Genomic DNA, 23,421 nt, shown 5'->3' with positions numbered 1-23,421 from the left:
GACTCTGTTGAGTGATCCAGTGGTACATAGGTTTGTAGGGTTAGATACACTGTTAAAATATTTGGTTTTGAAGGTTATATAGCTCATCATTATGCTTATATGGTGAAAGTAGTTGAGGATGTTGAGCCCACTTGTTTTGAGGATGTTGTTGGTCATGCTCATTGGGATGTAGCAATGGATGAGGAGATGGCTACATTAGAAGCCAATATGACTTGGATTTGCAGCACCTCCTCCATAGGTGAACTGCTAAGGACACGTTCCGCAAGGGCCGTTGTCATGGCCAAGGGCTGTGACTGCTGTGATCCCTGATTGGAAGTAGTAAAAGCAGCTAGTCCAGTGGGCTGGCTACTCTTGGTGGATTATTGCGGTGTCAAGTCCCTAGGGCGATCAGAAGTGGTCATGTCTTTTGTTTCCCTTTGAGCATTCACCTGTGTAGATCGAGCATGAGTTGATCTAGTCACATTAGGTTGCATAGGCATATCCTTGGGCCGAGAGCTATGGATGGTGTCATGTCCCACCTCTTGGACATTTAGAAGCTTAGATGGAGATAGAGATTGGGATTGAGCAGCTGCACTTGATGACTGTTGTTGTGCTTCCTGTGTCCGTTTAGGGAAAGAGGGTGTTGGAGACTAGGGACTCTTAAGTGGCTCCAACATTGGCTGGAATATTTGCTCGTGGCTGTTAGATAATTTTACCATTTTCTTTGTTGAGCATTTAACCTTGCCATGAGCAATGTTGTGCCTATGATGCCTGCTATCCTCTTGGGGAATCAAAGGCTCCTTGGGCACTAGTGGCTTTTGCGTATCCTCAATGATTACATCTGATATCTGCTTGTCAAGCATGCTAGGCTGAGGATCTACCCTCCGATTAGTCCCATTTGGTTTCTTGATCTCGATCGTGAGGGACTCGTTCACTCCAATGTTCTTGACACGAGACTTGGTTTTTCATTTAGACTTCCTTCTATGCTTCTTTGCTCTTGAAACTACTTGGACTTCAGCCGATCAGAGGAGGTTTCGCAGGGGGTTTCGGTACCCAAATCCATCGGTTACCTACATAATACCCTTGAGCACGTAGCAACGCTTTGGATATCCATCTCAGCATTGTATTGGCTCTCCATCGATGCCTTCATCCATAAGGCTTAGGCTTCTTTTGGGGTCTTCTACGATATTTATAAGTCCAAAGCCTATCCTTGGCATTGGTTCCTGATCTCCTTGTTTCAAGCATGGCCTCCCTCACTCACTGGTTCTCATTGTTTGACCTGTGCTTGTATCAACTCCTCCAACAAGTCCTTGCTCTCGTTAGTAGGCTTGACTGTTATGTCAACACCTTCCTTGCCTTTCCCTCGAGGTTCGATGAGGTCACCCTTGCTAAAGGTTGTGACTATCCTCACACCCGGTAGTGTTAGGTGTATCCTCTGTGCTACATAGTCGGGCTCACACTTGGTCTCCCTTTTGAAGGGTCTTCCTAGGAGGGTTTCCTTGTTATAATTAGCACTATTTGGAGGAACGTGAAATAGGATAGGCAAGCTTTCAATTTCAATTGTCGCAAGGATTTTGCACTTCCCTATGAGTGCTTGCAGGTGTTCTCCGTAAGGGCTAAGAGTTACATTAGTTAGTGTGAGCTCTGGTTGGCCTAGTAGGGTCCGTGCTTCATAGGTTAAGATATTAAAATCTGCTCCTTCATCAATCAGAGCATCGATAGTGTGCTCTCTTTTCACGGTGAGTTTGACCCTAAGATAAGCATGTGGTACTATGTCTTCATCTTCCAGGTCTTGGCTTATAAATTTAAGCCTTCTAACAAATGCCCTTGAGTCCCCAACTGCACGACCAGAGGTGGATTCTCCACTGATGTCTTAGATCGTCTGTGCAGTGCTATTCAAGGTGCATCTATTGTCAGGGCTATCATATCTAGTCATCCTTGCAGTTGTAGCTTGATGTTGTTGATTTCCGCTTTGACTAGTTGCAGTCCGAATGCAACACATACCTGTTTTTGCAGTGTGGCCTTTTGCCCCTTGTTGGCTAGATTGGCCCATTAAGGTTCTAGGGTCTCTATTTGTCTTTATTCGGGTATGGGCTTTTGGTTTCTCTTTTGCAAGTGAGAATCCATGCCTGTGTAGAGCCATTACTACACTAGGGTCTAATTTGGATGACTTGTCACGGCACATGTTTTCTCTCCAACCTACTTAGGGGAGGTGCAGAGGGGACTCTATGGGGGTCCGAGGGGGGGTAGTCTCCTCCGGCCTGCAGGGCCGTTACGGTAAATGCCATGCACAATTTGAAGGACCGTTTATAGCCAAGTTTTGAATTACTTGCTCTAGATTTCAATCCAGTGATCGATCTATGATATGGTTTCGGCTCTATATGGTCTCTTGGTCAGTTTCAGGGTCTACAAGTTAAAATTTGGAAAAATCCAAATTTGGCCCAATAGGTCCAAATTGCAGGGGCCGAATGACCGATTTGGCCCGTCCGAGGGTTGAGGGACGAATGAGAAAGGGCTGAATGGGAGGAATTTCCCTAAGTTCGTCATAACTCCAAGCAAAGATGTCGCAGAACTCCTAAATCAAGGATACATAGTCCTCTCTCTCTTCCGAATTGAGCATGGAACCTAATATCATTAGGCATGCCAAGGTTCAACTTAATAACGTCCACATCTCTTATTCGATCTTGAGGCTCTATTGGCTCATTCAAGGTTTTGATAAATATCCTCTGTAGTGGACCCTTCTTTAGATCCATCACTTGATGGCGTCTCAATACCAGATGGATCATCTACTGTTTCTAGTTCAGTGGAGGATAATGGAGCTCTCTCACTCTGAGGAGACTTAGGGTAAGTATCCAATATTAGACAATGGGCACCTCGACCTAGAATCACGCGACCAGCGAGTATATCGACTTGACAGTCTGTCCGTAGAATCCATGGCCTACCTAGCAAAACTCGATAGTTAGGACGTCCTGCAAACCTTATCACCCTAAAGTCCAGATAGCATTACACGCTCGCAACTGTAATGTGGACCTTAGTAATGCAACCTTCCGGTTGTCTTAGACTATCGTCAGCCATCCTAAGAAGTGTGGAGCCATATTTTTGGATCTCTAGACCTAACCTCTCCATCAAATCTGAACTCATGATATTGACGGAGGATCCAGTGTCCATGATAGCGTGCTCCACTAATATTCCATCCACATATGCGGGAACCCTAGGGCAATGCTTTTTAGCATGATCAAACCAATCTTCTCCCACTCTAGCTATGCCCAAAGTTTCTACAATATACCCAATATGCAGGATTTTCTTGAATTCCTTGCATACTCCTAGAGAAATTTTAATCAATTGTAGGATATTTACATCTGGTTTAACTTCGCAAAGAGAACTTGCTAGGTCAAAGTTGTGGTAGTTAGCCAAATTTCTCTTCTCATGCCAAACCATTCTCTCCTTTGGTCTTTCAATCAGATTTGCTGCCTCTTTTTTAGCCCTTACCTTCTTTCTTGGCAATCCTTTATCCTTCTCGGGATCAACTCTACTATCAGCAGGTCTTAAAGGTCCACCTTCCATATCAAGATTGAGGACTCGCTTTTCCCTGGCATCTTGCTTAGGGCTTCCCTCAATAGCTTTTATAATTCCTTTGTCACCCTCTTTGATCTTTTGACCTCTTGTTATGGCTCGTAGATTAGAAGTTTCAGCATCATTGACACATATAGTCTCAATAAAGCTGACTGCACTACCATGAGGCAACTCCTCTACAGTAGCCTTTCCTCGTTACAGTATTTGTCTTGGTCCCTCATCTTGCTGGAGATTATTCCCTTATGCGCGATGGTTAACTGGACCTGGTTGTTTACTCCTTGTTGGAGAGAACTGATCTTACTCCTACAAGTAGCAGCTAAGTGGCCAAACTTTCTACAAATATTGCATCTAACATTCGGACAATTCATAGGGAAATGTTGGCCACCACACCACTTACAGCTGAATCTTGAAGAGGACACCCTCCTCAGGGCATCGACTCCCTATCAAATTCTGTTGCTTCTTAAGAAAATTGACGTCCACAGCTATTTGTCTGTATTGTTCAGAAATCATATCAGTATAGTGCTTCATCATGTCCTTAACTTCGCCAAGGACATTAGAAGCACTCGACTCATAGCCGCAATCATCTATCTATTGTCCCATCGGCCTAACTACTTGATTAGGAATTGGCCGCTGACCTACTGGGACAATGTTAGGATTCATTGTTTGGCTTCCACCACTTAGTGGGCCCGCCTAACTACCCATAGGCATAGTCATGCTAGGAGGGGCTAGTAACATAGGCAAATTCAGCATGATACTCCCTCTCCCATTCGCATTTGACGTGGGATCACCTTGACTCCCATTGGTCAAGGCCAAATTATTACCATTCCAGTGTATCCTTGCTGCATAAGCTGCTTACAAGCGCGACTCCACTCTTTCTGCTTGGATAATAGCAGTGTCAATGTCGGCCAAAGCAACACTACTCAACTACACCTGGATATTAAAATCCAATCCATGTAGGAAATATTGCAACTATGCAGCCGTTGAAATGGAAATATAAGTATTAAGTTTGCGAAGAACTTGCTTTAGTTTCTTGGCATAGGCTTGGACATTCTCATTTGGCTCTTGGCGTGTTACATTCAAGACACGCAACCAATACTGTCCACCCTTCTCAGGAGCAAACTCTCTACGAAAAGTCGTAAAGAATTGGGCATTGCTAGTTATGGTTTCGGCTTCTAGACTGTGATACCATACTACTGCTCTTCCTTTTAACGTCATGTTGAAGAACATCATTAGGTGTCCTTCGTCTTGGATTCGATAGTTGAACATGAGTGTTTGAAACTCCTTAATATGGAGTTCTCCATCTTCTTCTGCTAACCCATGGAAAATGGGCAAAGGTGCTTCTAATGCTGGTAAATCTGGTGTACCTGCTAGAATTGCAATGGGTTGTGCCATGGCTACAACCAGATTGACAATAAGAGTTTGTGTAGATACAACTATACCCCCACTTGAAGTGGGTTGATTAACTGGAAGAAGGAAAATACCAAGACTTCCACTTGCACTCAAAGGGCTGCTTTTGACACTTAGGTTACTAGAACCACTTCCACTTATGTGTAATGGGCTGCTCCTTTGAGGAGAATAGCGTCTTACAATCTCCAACCACCATCTAGCCCTCTCAGCACGTTCTACTTTTTGTATTTCAGCTTGATGGTCCTTTTCAGAGGACACAAACTGATTATTTAGTCCCTAAAAACCCTAGATTCGAGAACCACCACTTGTTGGCGGCTCTCGGTAAATGCACCACTCATGGGACCTAAAATGGGCCGACACTGGCTATAGCACTAGCCGGACCTCTGACATGCACAAGACAAACCCACGGCCTTACGATCAGAAGCGTCTACAGAACACATTGCCCTGCCATCGTACGTACATTCTGCGCTTGTATCATGTTTATAGTCCAACCCTTAACCTTCTCAAACTCCTCAACCTTCTCAGACTCCTTAACCTTCTCAAACTCCTCAGAGGGAGACCCTACACATTTTGGTGTAATTCACCACGTAGAACAACATAGGAGGCATCCCTCGGCTAATTTTCAGGGACCCACGCGACCCTCCTACACCTTGGGGATTGGCCCCTCGATGCGTCTCTAACATATATAACACATATGAAATAGACTCATGAGCATAAGCTTAAGTGGGAGCTAGCTATGTAGTCTAAAATGGATTCCATTATGAATAATCAGACTTAGAAATTGGTTCGTTTATCAAAGCAAAAAATGTATTGCCATCCAAGTGAATCCATAAGTTAAATATTACAGGTGATGCTAAGCAAAGTATAAGAAAAGGTTGCTAACCAAAGGTCTTAAGCAAGAGAAAGGTGTGGTCTTTAGTGAGATCTTTTCACTTGTGGTGAAATTGACTAGTCTTTGCATTATGCTTGCCTTGATGGGCTAAGGATGATATGGAACTTGTACAATTAGATATCAAGATAGTATTTCTACATGGTGATCTTCATAATGAGATCTATATGCATAAGCTATAGAGTTTTGTGGAGCATGGCAAAGAAAAGCTTGTCTACAAGCTAAAAGAGAGACTTTATGGATTAAATCAAGCTCTTTGGGAATGGTATAATAAGTTTGATGCCTTTACACAATCTTGTGGCTATAAGAGAAGTGAGACATACCATTGCTTATACACTAGAAAGACTAAAATGGCAACTTGATAGTGTTGATCCTTTATGTAGATGATATGTTGCTAGATAGGAAAGATAAGTATGAGATTGATACCCTCAAGAAAAGGTTAATGGAAACCTTTGAAATGAAGGATTTGGGACATGAAAATCACATTATTAGCATGTGCATAATTAGGGATGGAACAAAGATATTGATTTATCTATTTAAAAGGATTATGTAAGCAAAGTGTTGCAATGTTTCAATATGGATGAGGGGAAGACAATTAGTACTCCATTGCCTCCATATGTGAAACTTATTACTGATGATTATCTCAAACATGATGAGGAGAAGGTTGAAATGGCCAAGATTCAGTATTCATCATGTGTGGACAGTCTCACATATGGTATGATTTCCATTCACTTGAACATTGCATTTACAGTGAGAGTCATAAGCAGGTATATGTCAAATCTTGGCAAGAAAAATTGAAAAGCAATGAAAGGCATCTTGAGATACTTGAGTGATAGAAGAGATGTGTGCATATACTTTGAAAGAAGTAGCAATGTGTACGTGGATACATAGATACAAACTATGCAAGGAATGTCGATAACAAAAAGCCAACTACGTGGTATATTTTTACCTTGTGCAATAATGCAAGCTCATAGATATCTCGCTTGCATGTGGCATAATCTACCACTAAAGCTCAACATATCACAAACATATGTAGCATTATGTATCACTCAAGTTGAGTATATTGCAACCACATATATGTGCAAAAAAATCGCATGGTTTACTCATCTAGTGGGAAGCTTGGATCTCCATGAAAACATGCCATTGTTGCACAATGATAGTCAAAGTCCCATCATGTTGGCAAAGAACCTCGTGTCTCATGTGAAAACCAAGCATATAGAAGTGAGGTATCACTCCATTCATCAAGTGCTTGAGGATAAGCAAGCAGGGCTTAACAAATTTCACATTAGTAATAACCATATAGACTTTCTCACCGATAGTTTTCCCTCCAAAAATTTTGCACATTGCAAGGATTTGATGTGCATTGGGTGAGAGTAACTCGCATATATTATACCTCACACATTCTCCTATTATTTTTGTCCCCTTAAAAGCATATTGGCCTTTAAGTGGGAGATTTTGGGGTAAAGGCCAATGTGGCTAGCCACCCATCTCACTCACTAACCCTAACTATATATGTATATACTCATTCTTTATTCTTTGAGTGATAAGATAATATATGCAATCTCCATTCTCAATGTAACTCTAATATAGAGATATTACGATATGCATTAGCAAATGCATCATCATTTGATATATCAACATTTTGTATGGAAAAATTTTATAGTCATCCTTCTATTCATGATGAATGCAAGCCACCATACAAAACATTGAAGAAGCCTAAACCATTGAAAGAGATTTGTTGATGGTGGTAAGGCAAGGAAAATGCAAAATTATTGACACTCCAGAAACATGAAAATGTGCAAAAGGGAGCAATATTTCCAAAAGCCCTTGATTGAAAACTCCCCTTTGAATGTTTTGAAAATATGTTTTTACTCTTAGTTGGAGCCGCATCTTTCTCATGTGCTTTCTAGAAGTCTTCTATGAATCCCTAACATGTTATTTCTTAGCATATTCCTCATTGTTTGAGCATTATTTGTGGAACAAATGTGACCTTTGTAAAGAACACAAAAGGGTGCATTTTATGCAATAATCCTTAATACAATGACATGTGATCAATAAATGTTAAAACCAATCTCAAAACAATGAGATCTAATACATGGATGTTGAAACACTACTACTTTCAACACTACTACTCAAATCATACACACACACACACAAGAGATTTATGAATAGAGTAAGAATAAGAGCGAGACAAAGAGATACACGCACACACACTTGTGTGTGTGTGTGTGTGTGTGTGTGTGTGTGTGTGTGTGTGTGTGTGTGTGTGTGTGTGTAGAGAGAGAGAGAGAGAGAGAGAGAGAGAGTAAGATGTAATTATACACACACACAACAAGAGGTACACACACACACACACACACACACATATATATATATATATATATATATATATATATATATATATATATATATATATATTCAATAGGTCGATTAGACAATTTGAAATTAGTTGTGCAATGTCACTATATATTTATTATAATTTGATATTAGCTTAAATGTGATATTACTATGAATGAGACAAATAGAGCAAAGAGAGAGAGAGAGAGAGAGAGAGAGAGAGCATGTGTGCATGTGCAAGCAAGCAAATGACAATACAAAGATAAAATCCATAGATTTTGCAAACATGACACCACATCATAAAAGTTGCAATATAAAAATCCACTAAAATTTTCCAACCCTCCAATAAGGAGTCTCTTACATCTAGCAACATATATACACAATTTTTATTCATTGTTGCCAATAGGGACTGCCCCACGAACAACTTAAACTCCCCAACCTCCCTTCGTAGCATTGACACATGGTCCATCAACCCAAGAAATGGCCCATGGTAGTCAGTGGTGCATTGAAGAGGCAACCTCTCAATGGTCTTGGCTCAAATGACATTGTCCACATCATTACAAAAAGCACAGAATTTATTTCTCACTATGGATAGTGTCCAACATTAGATTGACTTCTTCCCTTTGGAAGGTCTTATAGTGACCCATAAAAGTATCCAAAAATCTTTTTAGCCAAACATAGCTCTTTGCTAAAGTATGCCCACTCTATTTGATACTACACATAGTAAGCAGGGCTTTTGAATATATCTTTTTCACCACGGAAGAACCACCCATGTATGCAATGCACATTTGACGAGAGTTGTGGCACTTCTGCATGGCCATTCTTGCCACAGGCATGCTCAAAAGTATGCCTAGAAAGACATGTTTATACTCCATTGTTACAATGGCACTACATTCCATCTCAATAAACCTTCCAAAAAAATAAAATGGACAACAATAAAAGACTAAACAACACACCGATACAAACAATAAAATATTCACAAATAAAAAAAAGATGACACGAATTTTCAAATGATCATCATGAATTGAAGGGAAAAAAGTATTTATCTCAATTGAAAATAGTCCAAAAACTAATATAGGTAATCTTTTTCTTTCCAAAACACTCTATGCTATAAACTCTATGTAGCAATGAAGGTACATTCAAGACAATTTGTGGCTCAACAAACAATTGCAAACCCTTGAACCTTTGGATACAAATTATCAAAGACACAACCTCCTTACACAAAATGCTCACATCCTCTCTCAATTGTGCATCCACTCCTACACATGGGCCCTCAAGGAGGTTTCTCTCTCCAAAGGACCTTCTACATATCATCGAAGATGATATACATAAACCGGTTGGTTTCCATAATAGTGGTCCACATGGCCTATACCTCCTACCTGACTTGAGGAGACCACATATTAAATACAATCTCTACAAGAGCATTCAAGGTTCCATAATCAGTCAATGACATTTAAAACTCTTTCAAGAGATTTCAAGTGTCTCAAACAATTAAGATACTTGATATCGACATGCAAAGCACACCTAACTCGGCAATGCCACTTTTTGATAGCCCCTTCATAAGTTCATTGTGGACTTTCAAAACCCTATGTGCATTTTTGCATACTTGCTCATAGCATGCAATCTCCTTAGCACCAAAACATTCCAATATTTTCATTTCCTACATTTACACACACACAAAACAATAAGTATGTGAACGTAAGGAAACTTTTTAAAAAATCACACACACAATAAATAAATAAATGCACTACATGTTACAACAATCACTATGGGAAAAAAGAGGGATGGAAACATACAATTGTACACACAAGAAAAGCAATACATCCATATAAACATGAGAGAGAGAGAGAGAGAGAGAGAGAGAGAGAGAGAGAGAGAGAATTAGTGCACCACAAATTAAAGCAATCAATACATAAAGTTAGAATTCTCAAGTAATATGACCTTAAAAGTTGATGTAAGAAGCACAAAAGATTAATCCTCCATATAAGCATGGAGAGAGAGGGAGGGAGAGAGAGAATCAATGCATAAAGTTAGAATTCTTAATTAATATGACATATAAAAAGTTGATGTAAGAATGAAAAAAGATTAATCTATCTACATAACCATGTATTCACACACACAAAATTTTATGGAACATAAATGCATCACACATTAGAGCAAGTATCATTTTTAAAAAACGGAAGGGAAACATAACATTGGACACACACAACAATTCCAATACCTAAAGTATGCCCCTCTAAATTAATACAACATATGAAAAATCCATGTAATAAAACTACAAAAGATTAATCCATGCATATAAGCATATAACATGGTATAGAGAGAGAGAGAGAGAGAGAGAGAGAGAGAGAGAGAGAGAGAGAGAGAGAGAGAGAGAGAGAGAGAGAGAGAGAGTGTGTGTGTGTGTGTGTGTGTGTGTGTGTGTGTAAAAATCTAGTATAACAATTTGGGGGCATTGTGTAGAGGGGCTTGGCATTTATTTTTCCAAACCTATAAGGTCTCACATTATTATAACAATGTGGTGATATAAGAACTTATTTGTGCAAAGGGGCTTAGCAGTTATGTTCCCAAACCTATAAGGTCTTGCATTATTATAATGTCATCAAGATTACCTCAAAGATATTCTTCTATTTTGGTCTGTATGCGTCGAAAGTAAATAGATAAACAAATATCTTACTACTATATTATTTTAGCTATAGGTTCGGAAAGCCCCGAACCTCTAGAGAGCTTCCCGAACCTACCTCCTTTTCCAAACCTCCCTGCCCTTCCCCTCCCCTCTTTCTCACGTGTAATATCTCATTTTCTCTTTCCCCTCCCTTTTTTCATTAAAGCCTCCCTCCCCCGCCCCCTTTTTTAAATTAAAACTCCCTCCCCTCTCTCACTTATAATCTCTCTCTTTCTTTTCCCCTCCCCTTTTTAATTAAATTCCTCCCCCCTCCCCCCTCTCTCTCTCATGTGTAGGACCTAAGCTCTCTCTCTCTCTCTCTCTCTCTCTCTCTCTCTCTGATAAAACTTTTTAATGTAAACTTTTTGTTTAATTAAAATTAAAATAAGGAGAGAGAGAGAGAGAGAGAGAGGGAGGGAGTAAAGCCTCCCCTCCCCCCCACCTCCCTTTTTTAAATTAAAAACACCCTCCCCTCTCTCTCACTTATAATCTCTTTCTTTCTTTTCCCCCTCCCCTTTTTAATTAAATTCCTCCCTCCTCCCCCCTCTCTCTCATGTGTAGAGCCTAGGTTCTCTCTCTCTCTCTCTCTCTCTCTCTCTCTCTCTCTCTCTCTCTCTCTCTCTCTCTCCCCCCTTATTTTAATCTTACTACTATATTATTTTAGCTATCGGTTCGAAAAGCCTCGAACCTCCAGAGGGCTTCCCAAACCTACCCCCTTTTCCAAATCTCTAAAGGGCGACCCGAACCTACCCCCTTTTCCAAACCTCCCTCCCCTTCCCCTCCCCTCTTGCTCATGTGTAATATCTCATTTTCTCTTCCCCCTCCCTTTTTTCATTAAAGCCTCCCCTCCCTCCCCCCCCTCCTTTTTTTAAATTAAAACCCCCTCCCCTCTCTCTCTTATAATCTCTCTCTTTCTTTTCCCCCTCCCCTCTCTCACCTATAATCTCTCTCTTTCTTTTTCCCCTCCCCTTTTTAATTAAATTTCTCCCCCCTTCCCCCTCTCTCTCTCTCATGTAAAGGGCCTAGGTTCTCTCTCTCTCTCTCTCTCTCTCTCTCTCTCTCTCTCTCTCTCTCTCTCTCTCCTTATTTTAATTAAACAAAAAGTTTACATTTAAAAGTTTAATTTGAGAGAAAGAGAGAGAGAGAAAGAGAGAAATATACAAAGAGTAAAAAAAAAGAAGAGGAGGGAGGGAGAGAGAGAGAGATGGGAGGAACAAAGAGAAAGAATTATAGAGAGAAAATATAAAATTTAAGAGAGAGAGAGAGAGAGAGAGAGAGAGATTAAAAGAAAAAAGAAAAAGAGAGGAGAGAGGAGGAAGAGACAGAGAGAAGAAGATGAGAGAAAGAGAAAAAAAATAAGAAGAGAAAGAATTTGAACACATTGAGAATTATAAAGAGAGAAAATATAAAATTTAAAAGAAAAAAAAAGAATTATAGAGAGAAAAGATAAAATATTTAAAAAAAAATTAAAGAGAAAAAAAAAGAAAAATGAGAAACTTTCTTTTATATATATATATATATATATATATATATATATATATATATATATATATATATATATAAAGAGCAAAAAAGAAAGAAGAGAAGAGGGAGGGAGAGGAGAAACAAAGAGAAAGAGAATTATAAAGAGAGAAAATATTAAATTTAAGAGAGAGAGAGAGAGAGAAGAGAGAAAGAAAGAAAAAAAGAAAGTTATATTAACGTCTTCTAAAGACCAAAACTGGCCTATGAGACAAACTGTGATACAACTGATGAGGTCCAGCTATCCAAAATAAAAATACTGAATGAAAAGCTAAAAACTGAAAACTGAAAATACGGTGCTGTGAGTGTGATAAGTGTCGTGTATGTGTATGTGCGTATGTAGCTCTGGTACTCCAGATAATGGCATAGATAAGGAGGAAGAGAGAGGGAAGAGAGACATAGATAAAAAAATGAGAGAAAAAATAAAAAGAGAGAATTTGAACACGGTGAGAGAATTATAGAGAAGAAATATAAAATTTAAAAGAAAAAGAAAAGAAAAAATCTAAAGAAAGAAAAAGAAGAGGAGAGATAAGGAAAAGGGAGGAGAGAGAGAGAGAGAGAGAGAGAGAGAGAGAGAGAGAGAAGAAGAATAAGAATAAGAAGAAGAAAAAGAAAGAGAGATGGAGAAAAAGATAAAAGATAAGTCTTTTTAAAATTTAAATATTTTTTGGGAAAGAGGAAGGGAGAAAGGAGAGAGGAGAGAGGAGGAAAGAGAGAGAGAGAGAGAGAAGATATAATTTAAAAGAGAGAGAAGAGAAAAAATGCAAAATTTAAAAGGGAAAGAGAAAAAAAAAACGAAAAATTAAGAGAAAGTGGAAAAGAAGAAAAGGGGGCGAAGAGAGATAGAGAGAGAGAGAGAGAGAGAGAGAGAGAGAGAGAGAGAGAGAAAGGAGAAGGAAGAGAATATAAACATAAAGAGAAAATTATATATAGGAAAAAAATAAAATTTACATACTTTAAGAGAGACTGAGGGGAGGGAAAAAAAGTGAAAGAAGAAAAAGGAGAGAGAGAGAGAGAGAGAGAGAACATATGAGAATTATAGAGAGAAAAGATAAAATAGAGGAGAAAGAGAGAAGAAAAAGAGAGGAGAAAGAGATTGGGAGAGAAAAGAAAAGTGCAAAGAGAAGAAAAGGAGAGAGAAAAGAAAAAATTTAAAAAGAGAATGAAGAGAGAAAGAAAGGAAAAAAAAGGAAAAAAGAGGAGAGGGAGAGAGAAGGAAAAGAGAGGAGAGGGGAGAGAATAAAAAGAGAAGAAAAACGGTGAGAAAAAAATGAGAGAGAGAGAGAGAGAAAAAAAACCAAGAGGAGAAAAAATAAACTAAAATAGAAGGCAAAGAGAGAGGGGGAATTAGACATTGGGAATTTGGAGGGGGAGAGAGCGCAAGAGAGAGAGAGAGGAAAAAGAGAAACAAGAAAGATGAGAAATGGATTGTTGTAAAGTTGTCGTGCGATAGCACAGCTACTTCGCGTGCCGCTTCGAGGCAGTGAAGCTGCCACCAAGTGGCCTAGCATTCCATGCACGCGAAGCGCGCGCGGAACGCTAGTTTTGTATTAAGAAACTAAAGACCACACGAGAGACAAACACCAAACCATTTAAAAACGCTTTGGTTTTAGCTCTCTGACGCTCGCCGGCCGGCTATGGAATGGGAGACATCCTTTCCTGCTCCATCTCTCTCTCTCTCTCTCTCTCTCTCTCTCTGTGCCACACTTATGGATGATGGGCCTACCTCCTGCTACAAACGACCACCCGAGCCCATCCTCTGAACATCAAGAAGAGAAGCTCCTACTGCAAGCAACCGCCCCACCCCATCCTTTGATCAATAGACTTGTGATGATCAACCAGAGTAGGTCTTTTTCGCAGTTGCTGCACTTGTGCTTGAGATGACTGTAAGCCCTCATTAAACCCTCATATGCCAATAAGCAACACTGCTACTAGATATGACTTGTTTTTAATCATCTCTGGTTTAGCTATCATTCATCATCGAGATTCGACAAAGTTCGAAGTTGAACTAGAACTATGCAAACCTGCAAAGAGTGTGGGTTCTTGCTTGAACCTCTCATGCTCACACAATCTATCGTGGATGTACATGAACTACAATAGACATTCTTGAAGCATAGACAAGCACATATTGGGAGCCCAAGTATAGGCAAAGCTCACCTCCAATACAACGTTTCCGCTTCATGGAAGTCCACATTCTCACATTCAACCTCCCCCCCTGCCACTCTACCACCGAAGGTATGACCCTATCTGGGAAACTCTCCCATGAGCTCATAACTGCCTTGCATTTTCTCACCCATTCTACCAAGCCAAAAGCTTACAATGGCCTCTGTTGCTATGTCTAGCAAGTTTTCTATTCGCAAGCTATATAGCCCTTTTCCATAGCAATGGATTTCCAATATTTCAAGATCAATCTTATGTTATTTAGAGATTCATGTTGAGTGGCCGCCAATCATCTTTTTTGTAAGATTTTTTAAAAGTACTTTGCATATTTTGCTTTGGTTATCCTTCTCTAGTTGCCATGTAATCTTCGAAGCTGACATGCCAGGTCTGGTGTATGCCTCGTGATATGGGAAAATAAGAGGCAGTATAGATATACATATACATATAGACATAGATATAGAAACTCCCTACATTCAAAATAAAGATATTGGCTCACTGCATTGCTAAACTAGCCGGGCCATTTTGTAATGGACGGCTTTCTGATGTTCAGTTTTAATAGAAATTAATCTCAGGGCATCTAAAATAAAGCTATTGGCTCCCTGGTTTTACTAAGAAAAATGTTAGAGATGGCATGGATTCAAACAGCAGCTGATGGATATTAGCCTAAGCTCCTTTCAGGCCAGTGTGCAATGTGAGATGCCATAAACAACATTGCTAGAAAAGTGAACACTCTGTTAAGAAAATTAGAACACCAAAACCATAATGCAGATCAGTGCTACCATTCACTGCAGACAGATTTAAAGTCCATAATTTACAACCAGGGTCTAAATCAATCTGCATCTGAACATGTCTGACAGCCAACAGAGTGCTTAAGTACTTTGAAGTCCAACAGCACAAGATTTCGTCGTGTATAAGGAATCAGGAAATCCTTTCACAGCAGAGGTTTTCGATTCCTTACAGGGTGATTGACGTGGTGATCAGTGCTGAATGTTGAAAACCACCCCACTCGACTGCTCAGTGTGCAATCCATGTATTAACACGTTGCCACAACTAGTGCGGCTCCAAGTGTATGCACAGAATTCAAATGCCCAAAAAGGCCCAGAACACTTGCAGAGACAATGGAAACAGGATTAGCATAGATATAGTTTTATCCAGTAATCATTGCAGCTATACAGCTGGCAGTGCAGAACAACTAATGCCCTACGAGTGCTCCATTATGTGCTTGATTATTGTACAAACGAGGATCTCTGAGGAAGATCAACCCTGTATGGGGAACCCCATGTATGTAGCATATCACATTGTCAAGTGTTGCTTCAACACCATTCAGATATACCTAGAAGAAAACAATGTACAGAATGATAAATAACCCAAGACACATCAATAACCTCAGGAGTTTCACTTCTTGCTGATCATGAGCCAATGGCGGGGATGTATATGCGCGGGCCGCACCATGAAACCCTTGCATGGGGAAGCCGAATGGATAGCCCGCCCCAAAGCCTGTGCTGTCGGGGAAGCCATGCATCTGGAAACCAAAGAGGGAAGGAAACAGACCGAAACCTGCCGAGAATGTGAAATTCCCAGATCGCGCTGCCGTCATCGGAGATCCGGCATCATTTCCCGACATGAAATTGAACGATTCTCCTGGCGGCTGCGGTGACGGGCGTGCAGTCTGCGGTCGCTGGCCAGAGGGCCTGTGGGGGATACTAGGGTCATCAGCAGGGATCTTCTTACTGCGCGGATCGGATCCACAGGCGTTCCCACGTCCATAAAGGGGCACGATCTTGTCTTCATCGACCACAGCCTTGCAGACGGGGCACTCATGGCAAGTGGAGTGGCCACGGAGCCAGCGGTAGAGGCAGGGCCAGCAGAAGAGGTGACCGCAGAGGGTGACGACGGGATCTCGGGCTAAGTCCAGGCAGATGTTGCAGTCGAAGCCTGATGATGATGATGACGACGAGGACGATGGGGGCGGACCTGCAGGAGGTGTTTTGGATCGGTCGTATTCCCCTGCGGGGTGAGGCATCTTCCGAGTTCTCTCAGGAAGGAGAGATCTGTGTGAATTAGGGTTTGCCTGCAGAAGATGCACGATCGACAGACAGACAGACGCACGGACGGAGAGAGAGAGAGAGAGAGAGAGAAACGGGATCACACAAAAGTTTTAATCTATTGAAAAGGTTTCGAATATGTAAAACCGAAGCCTCACAAAATACAAAGCACTCACAAGACCCATCATCCTTGTCCGTATGTATACTTTTGGGCATCTTATATCTATACTTCGATATTATCTTATTATTTTTGTAGTAGCACAAACCACCAACTTCTTTTCGAATTTGTCAAGGATTCCTAAATTTAATTTTAAATTTCTCCTTTAAAATCACACATGTTAGGACTCTTAGTTACATACACTTTTTGAGAGATCTCTCTTTCTCTCACTCTCACAAGATCTCTCTTGCTTGGCCATAGCCTCTCTCTTGCTAGTAAAGAGGAGGTGCAGGCGTCAAAGAAGAGGTGGGTAGAGCCAGCTGATAGGGGGGAGAGAGAGACACACGTGTGAGCATGCATACGTGCACATGTACACAAACATAGATGAAGAAAAAGGAGAGAGAGAGAGTGTGTGTGTGTGTGTGAGCAAAGAGATCTAGATATAGAGATAGGAGAGAGACTGAAATAGAAAGAGAGAGAGGGAGGGAGGGAAAAGTAGAGAGAGAGAGAGAGAGAGAGAGGACAAAGAGAGGGGGACATAGGGGAAGAGGAAAGGGAAGAAATGAGAGAGAGAGAGAGAGGAAAAAGAAAAAAGAGGAGAGGGAGAGAGAAAGAGAAGAAAAGAGGGGGAAAGAGAAACGAGAATAAATGAAAGAGAGAGAGGGGGAAGAAAAAAGAGGAGAAAATAAAAGTAGGGAGGGGCAGGGAGAAGAAAAGAAGAAAGAGAGTCAAAAAGGAGGAGACCGATATGCGGAGAGAGAGAGAGAGAGAGAGAGAGAGAAGAGAGAGGAAAAAGAGGAGAGAAAAAATGGGGAGAGGGGGAGAAGATGAGAGAATAAAAGGGCTCTATAGGCTGTCTTGCGACGAATTGACAACACATGTGTGTTCCTGGCAATGAAGAACCCCCTGCGGTACCTTCTGATCGCGAAGGACCTCTCCTAGGAGGCAGAGGACCACTCGGGAAGTCTCCTCTTCAAGACATTTTTTCTCACATAGAAATTGTTAAGCTCTATGGGAATTGTTAAGCTTAAAAAGAGCTTAAGCTCTAATCTCTCAATCAAGTAACGCGGCATACTTGTCAATGTCGAATCCAGCGAAAACGTGTCATCATCCTGCGCTAATCCCACGAATTATTTAAGCTTTTTGTTTAAGGCTTAAAGTTATTAAGCTTAAACTTCAATTAACAATCTCTTACCTAGCAGGTGTTCACACTATGGTACTCCTGAACCGGTTTTGAAGTTCCAGCAAGCCCCTGTTCCCACCTGCAACTTGGCTGAGCAGATTTACAACAAGAAGGCTGTCACGTGCAGTTTATGCGGAAGACTATTTTGCTTGGAAGAAGACTGTTTCCAATTGCCATACCTGAGAAAAAAAAAGCAAGATCGTAAAAGAAAAAGGCATTAAAAAAAGCAAGCCTTGTAAACCCAAATTTGAACTACACTCATCATTCTAACGAGATTTTGAGTGTGTAAGGTTGTTTGAGATTTTTATAGGATGTCGGATCATAATATGGACGATTTTATGGGCGAATGTGATTTGCCAGAGCTGACTATGAAGTAGAATTGGATCTAATCATGATGCAGCTTCAAGAACAGCGAAGGGCACATCAAAACTTGCAAGCACAATTGGCTACACTTCAACAATCCACTGCCGATTAAGATGGAGCGTAACCTGAAGATGTCATTCAATGTACTATTGATGCGACACTCGATGCAGAGGCTCCTAGGAAAGAGGCCAAGGTAAGTAAAAGAAATTTTAAATTCTGTACTTTTAATGGACAACGTGATGGCAAAATTGTTCTTGCTTTCATTAGTTAGTTTGACGATTATTTTCATGAAGAACAATATGTTGAAAAAGATAAACTTAAATGTGTCACTAACCATCTAGTAGACAGAGCATCATTATGGTGGATTGTTGTCCACAGGAGTATTGATTGTCCCTCTACTTGGGAAGCCTTTCCTTGGGAAGCCTTTCAAAAGAAATTTTTGCAGAATTTCCTTCCATCTCAATTCCATGAGAAAGCTATCAAACAGTGGGATCTCCTGCAACAAAGAGATGGTGAAACTATTCCGTAATACACTAAGCATTTCTGGAGTGCCTTACTTCAACTTCGAATGCTTGAAGATGTTTCTGAGGCGACCCACAAGCGCAAGTATATGTCCGGTTTACTTAACACTTCTATGCGAAAGTGAATATATTCAAGCCAAAGACTTTGGAGAATGTGATTTCTTTAGCACATGATGTGGAGGATAAAATTCATGGACGAGAAAAGCGACCGTAACAATTTTCGATTAGTAGTAACTTTGGTACAAATCAATTCAATTCTAACTTGTGAAGATTCAATCAAAATTTCTTTGCTCCTTCTTCTTTTTGTAAACCCTGGACTCGACCTCCTACTTTACCGTCAAATACAAATTCAAACCCTAAGCCTTCTCTCTAGCCAAATCCCAATATACCCAAACTTCTAGCCCTTGCCAATAATGCCTCCAAATCAAAGCCTATGGTTTGCTACAAGTGTCATCAGCCTGGACACTTAGCAGCAAACTGTCAGTCCAAGAAGCAAGTTGTTCAAATCAATCACTTGGGAGCAACTGATGACGAGGACCATGAAGATATGCTAAACTTCACTGAAGATGATGATGATATCAGTGATGCTTCAGATACTTTACCAGGTATGCCAAATCCTCATTCGTTATTAGCAATGAAATGTTTTATGCATGGTCAAGAAAAGATTGTTTTGCATGATGATGGAAGCATACATGATTTTATTTTCGCAAAGTTGGTAAAAGAATTGAATTTATCTACTATTACAACTCCTTATCACGTAAAGGCTGCATTCTTAGGCATTAGATACAATGGTACACAAGACGTACATGATTTAGAGACTAAAATCGGTGATTATATTGAGCGTAGAAATTTCTTGGTTGTGCCTTTGCAAGCTAGTGATATTATTTTAGGAAAGCCTTGGCGTCACAAATATAATCCTAACATAGATTATTCCACACATTTCATGAAAATTCATTTTAACAAAAACCAAATCACATTACATGGATTGCACACCTTTGATAATTTTCCACTGCTTAGTCACACACAGGCTAAACGTGCATTGAGAAAAGATAGTAAATCATATTTAGTATGGGTGAATGAAATTGAAGCTAAGAAAAATTAGATGCATCCTAGGCATACACAATTTCTTTCACAATTTAAAGATTGTTTTGCTGCTGATTTACCACTTGGTTTACCACCTACATGTCATGAAGACCATAAAATAGATTTAATCCCAGGTTCTCAACCACCATGTAAAGCGCCTTATAGACACAATCAGATTGAACAAAAAAAAATCCAAACACAAGTTGAGGAACTGTTGAACCAAGGTATCATTAGGCCCAGTAGTTCTCCTTTTGGTGCACCTATCATATTAGTTAAGAAGAAAAATAATACCTATAGGATGTACATTGACTATCACACCCTAAACAAAATCACTGTTAAGAATAGATATCCGATCCCTAGGGTAGACGACCTCATGGATAAACTACAAGGGGCCATTATTTTTAGCAAGATAGATTTCAAATCTGGATATTATCAAGTACAGTTGGATACTCCTAGCATTTTTAAGATTGCATTTAGAACTCAGTTTGGTCATTATGAATTTCTTGTTATGCCTTTCGGTTTGACCAATGCACCAGCTACATTCAGTCGTATGATGAATCGTATATTTTTGAAATATCAGAATTGTATGATTGTTTTCTTTGATGATATATTGGTTTTCAGTAAGGATGAGCATGAGCATTGTGAATATCTATCTTTAGTTTTCAAATTATTGAAAGAGAATCAATTGTATGCTAACCCTGATAAGAGTGAATTTTTCCAAACCCAGATTGAATACTTAGGTCACATTGTTTCTTCTGATGGTGTTTGTGTTGATCCTAAAAAGATAGAGGCAATTTTTGAATTGGCCAATCTTTAAAAATGTACATGAGTTACGTTCTTTCTTAGGCCTTACTAGCTTTTATAGAAAATTTGTGAGAGATTTTTCATTGCTTGCATTGCCTTTAATGAAATTGTTAAAGAAAGGTGGTGTGTATCATTGGTTTGACAACCAGAAAAAGTCTTTTGATTTGTTGAAACATGCTTTAACACATGCACAAATCTTGCAATTACTTGATTTTAGTTGACCATTCTTCCTAGTAGTCATGATGCTAGCGGATCAGGAATAGGAGTTGTTCTCATGTAAGCCTCACATCCCATAGCCTATTCTAGTTGCAAACTTAAACCTTCTGAGTTCAAGTACTGCACCTATGATAAATAATTGTTAGCTATAGTTCAAGCCTTATGTCAATGGAAACATTATCTAATGGGATCCGAATTGATGAATAATAAAACTGACCAACAAAGTATCAAACATCTCCTTAGCCAGCCACAAATTTCAGACCATCATATCAAATGGGTTGCTTTCATTCAAAGTTCTCATCCACTTATCCAATATCAGCCAGGAAGAGAAAATGTTGTTGCCGATGCCTTGAGCAGAAGACCAAGTATCCATAATATTTATGTTATATCCTTTGATTCCCTTACTTCTATGAAGGATACCTATGACAATGACCCCAATTTTCAAGCTAATTGGAATAAATTAGTCGCTAATAATTGGATTCCAATTGATTCTTTGTTTTATTCTAATGGATTTATGTTTTATGAGAAAAGATCGTGTGTCACTATTCCATTTAGATCATTTGTGTTGCACGAAATTCATTGTCCTCCATATTTAGAATATAGAGGTATTATTTCCACTTTAAGAACATTGGTTGAAGATTTTTATTGGCTGCAAATGGAATCTGATGTTTTTAACTTTGTTTTGAGTGTTTAATTTGCCAAAGAATCAAGCGACACCATGGTAAGCAATATGGTTTGTTAATGCCTTTAGCAATTCCTAACCCATATACAATTTCAAAACCACAAACATGGGACATGCATTTGCATCTACTTCAATTTACATACAATAATACACCACACACACTTACTCATATAAGCACCTTTTGAAATCATTTATAGACATAGATTGCCTACACCTATTACATCATTGTCGAACAAAGTTAAAGCTACTGATGATATTGCCAATATGCATGCTACTATTTTTTCTCAAGTTAAAGATATGATTGTAAAAGCCCAGCAATCATACACTAAACAAGCTAATAAGAAAAGAAAAGGCATGAGTTTCAATGTTGGCAATTATGTTTGGTTATGCATTGAAAAAAGAAGATTGCAAAGTATTGAGAAATACCCTCTTGTTAAACTAGCACCTAGGTTTTATGGACCTTTCAAAATAATTCACAAGATCAATGACAATGCATTTTAATTAGAACTACCCAAACATTGGAAGATCCATAATACTTTTCATATCACTTTGCTACGACCTTTTAGAGGCCAATTATTTGTCCACCATGTCTATGAAAATCCTCCTTTGTTAGAAGAAAAAACTGAAGTTCTTGAACTTGAAACTATTCTAGACACTGACTTTATGACCACTAGAATTGGCCGTAGATATTTTAGATATTTGGTTAAGTTTAAAAATCATCTTGTTGAAGAGGCCCAATGGATGCATGCTTGCGATCTAAGTGCTTACCCCTCACTACTCGCTCCACATTGAGCTAATAGTAATTGAAGATAATTGCTATCCCACCCCAGGGGTATGATGCGAGGAGGCATATTCCACGGTGGATTCCATGATTATATTTATTTGTCGGGGCTCGTGTACAAGGTGGATTCCTTATTTGAGAAGTTGACGGGGACGCCTGTCCTTTTCGGGTGTTAGATTAATTTAATATGCACATGGGTAATTCCATAGCGGGTGATTTCGTAAAATACATATTAAATTAATCGATGTTTATGAGTTTAGAGTGTGCACTTGAATTAAATTAAGGCTAGGATAGAGTTCCAACCTATTTAATTATTTTGTAGCTGGAGACAACTAGGTATTCACTTTTGTTGGGTTTTATCTAATTATTTTCTAACAATTGTGAATGCTTCAGTTGATGTATATAGCAGGCGACGGAGGCATCGGGTAGCACTGCGATGACGTGAATCTAAATGCCAAGAAGAATTACTATTTTTGATGGGCGTGTGCCTTATCACTAAAGGCATGGTGCCAGTATTTATTTAAGCCCGCTTATTTATTAAAGCACTTGACAAAACAATTATTATCTTGTATGCGTATAGACACTCGGTTAAATATTTTATTATTTGATATTTGTATTTAGACACAGCCCAACTTTTGGATGCCCAAACGCCTTACTCTATAATTGGGCAAAAGCAAACGCAAAAGCAAAAGCATGCTATTTGTAAAGTGGCCTTTTTTTAAGCTTAAAGATAAATAAATCTATAAATACATGCCTTGTGAAGTACTCACATAAGGCATGGGAGGAGATTGCACACAATTTGTCTTTTTGTCTCATGTCGTGCAAATTCTCTTTTCTTTTATGAAGGTTTTGTAGAGTTCTTTATTCTTGGGGACCTTCCGGCATTCACTACGCACGCATATATCATCCGATCTGCACACAAAAAATTTAAACAGAATGTAAAAATTTGGATAGAGGAACACAAAGCTGCCATGCGATAGCAATGCAACTCTGCTTAGTCGCTTCTTCGCGGCAGCTTCATGTGATATTGTGACGCGACCTAGCGTTCATCGTGC

The 23,421-nt window shown here is 39.6% G+C and overlaps 1 protein-coding gene across 1 annotated transcript; it reads right to left on the bottom strand.

The window, feature by feature from the left end:
- Positions 1-15,676: 15,676 nt before the first annotated feature.
- LOC148014889 (uncharacterized) lies at positions 15,677-16,721 on the bottom strand. The gene has a single exon (XM_087665880.1). The coding sequence runs from the start codon at positions 16,552-16,554 to the stop codon at positions 15,865-15,867; it is 690 nt and encodes a 229-aa protein (XP_087522006.1). The 5' UTR covers positions 16,555-16,721; the 3' UTR covers positions 15,677-15,864.
- Between the last annotated feature and the right edge of the window lie 6,700 nt (positions 16,722-23,421).

Source organism: Lygodium microphyllum, chromosome 24 (assembly GCF_053477565.2).
Source record: "Lygodium microphyllum isolate KBCC chromosome 24, Lygodium_microphyllum_v1.1.10, whole genome shotgun sequence".
NCBI lineage: Eukaryota > Viridiplantae > Streptophyta > Polypodiopsida > Schizaeales > Lygodiaceae > Lygodium > Lygodium microphyllum.
This window is presented reverse-complemented; position numbering and strand designations above follow the sequence as displayed.

Coding starts and splice junctions, on each gene's coding strand:
- LOC148014889 (XM_087665880.1), bottom strand. CDS start 16,554: ATGCCTCACCCCGCAGGGGAATACGACCGATCCAAAACACCTCCTGCA.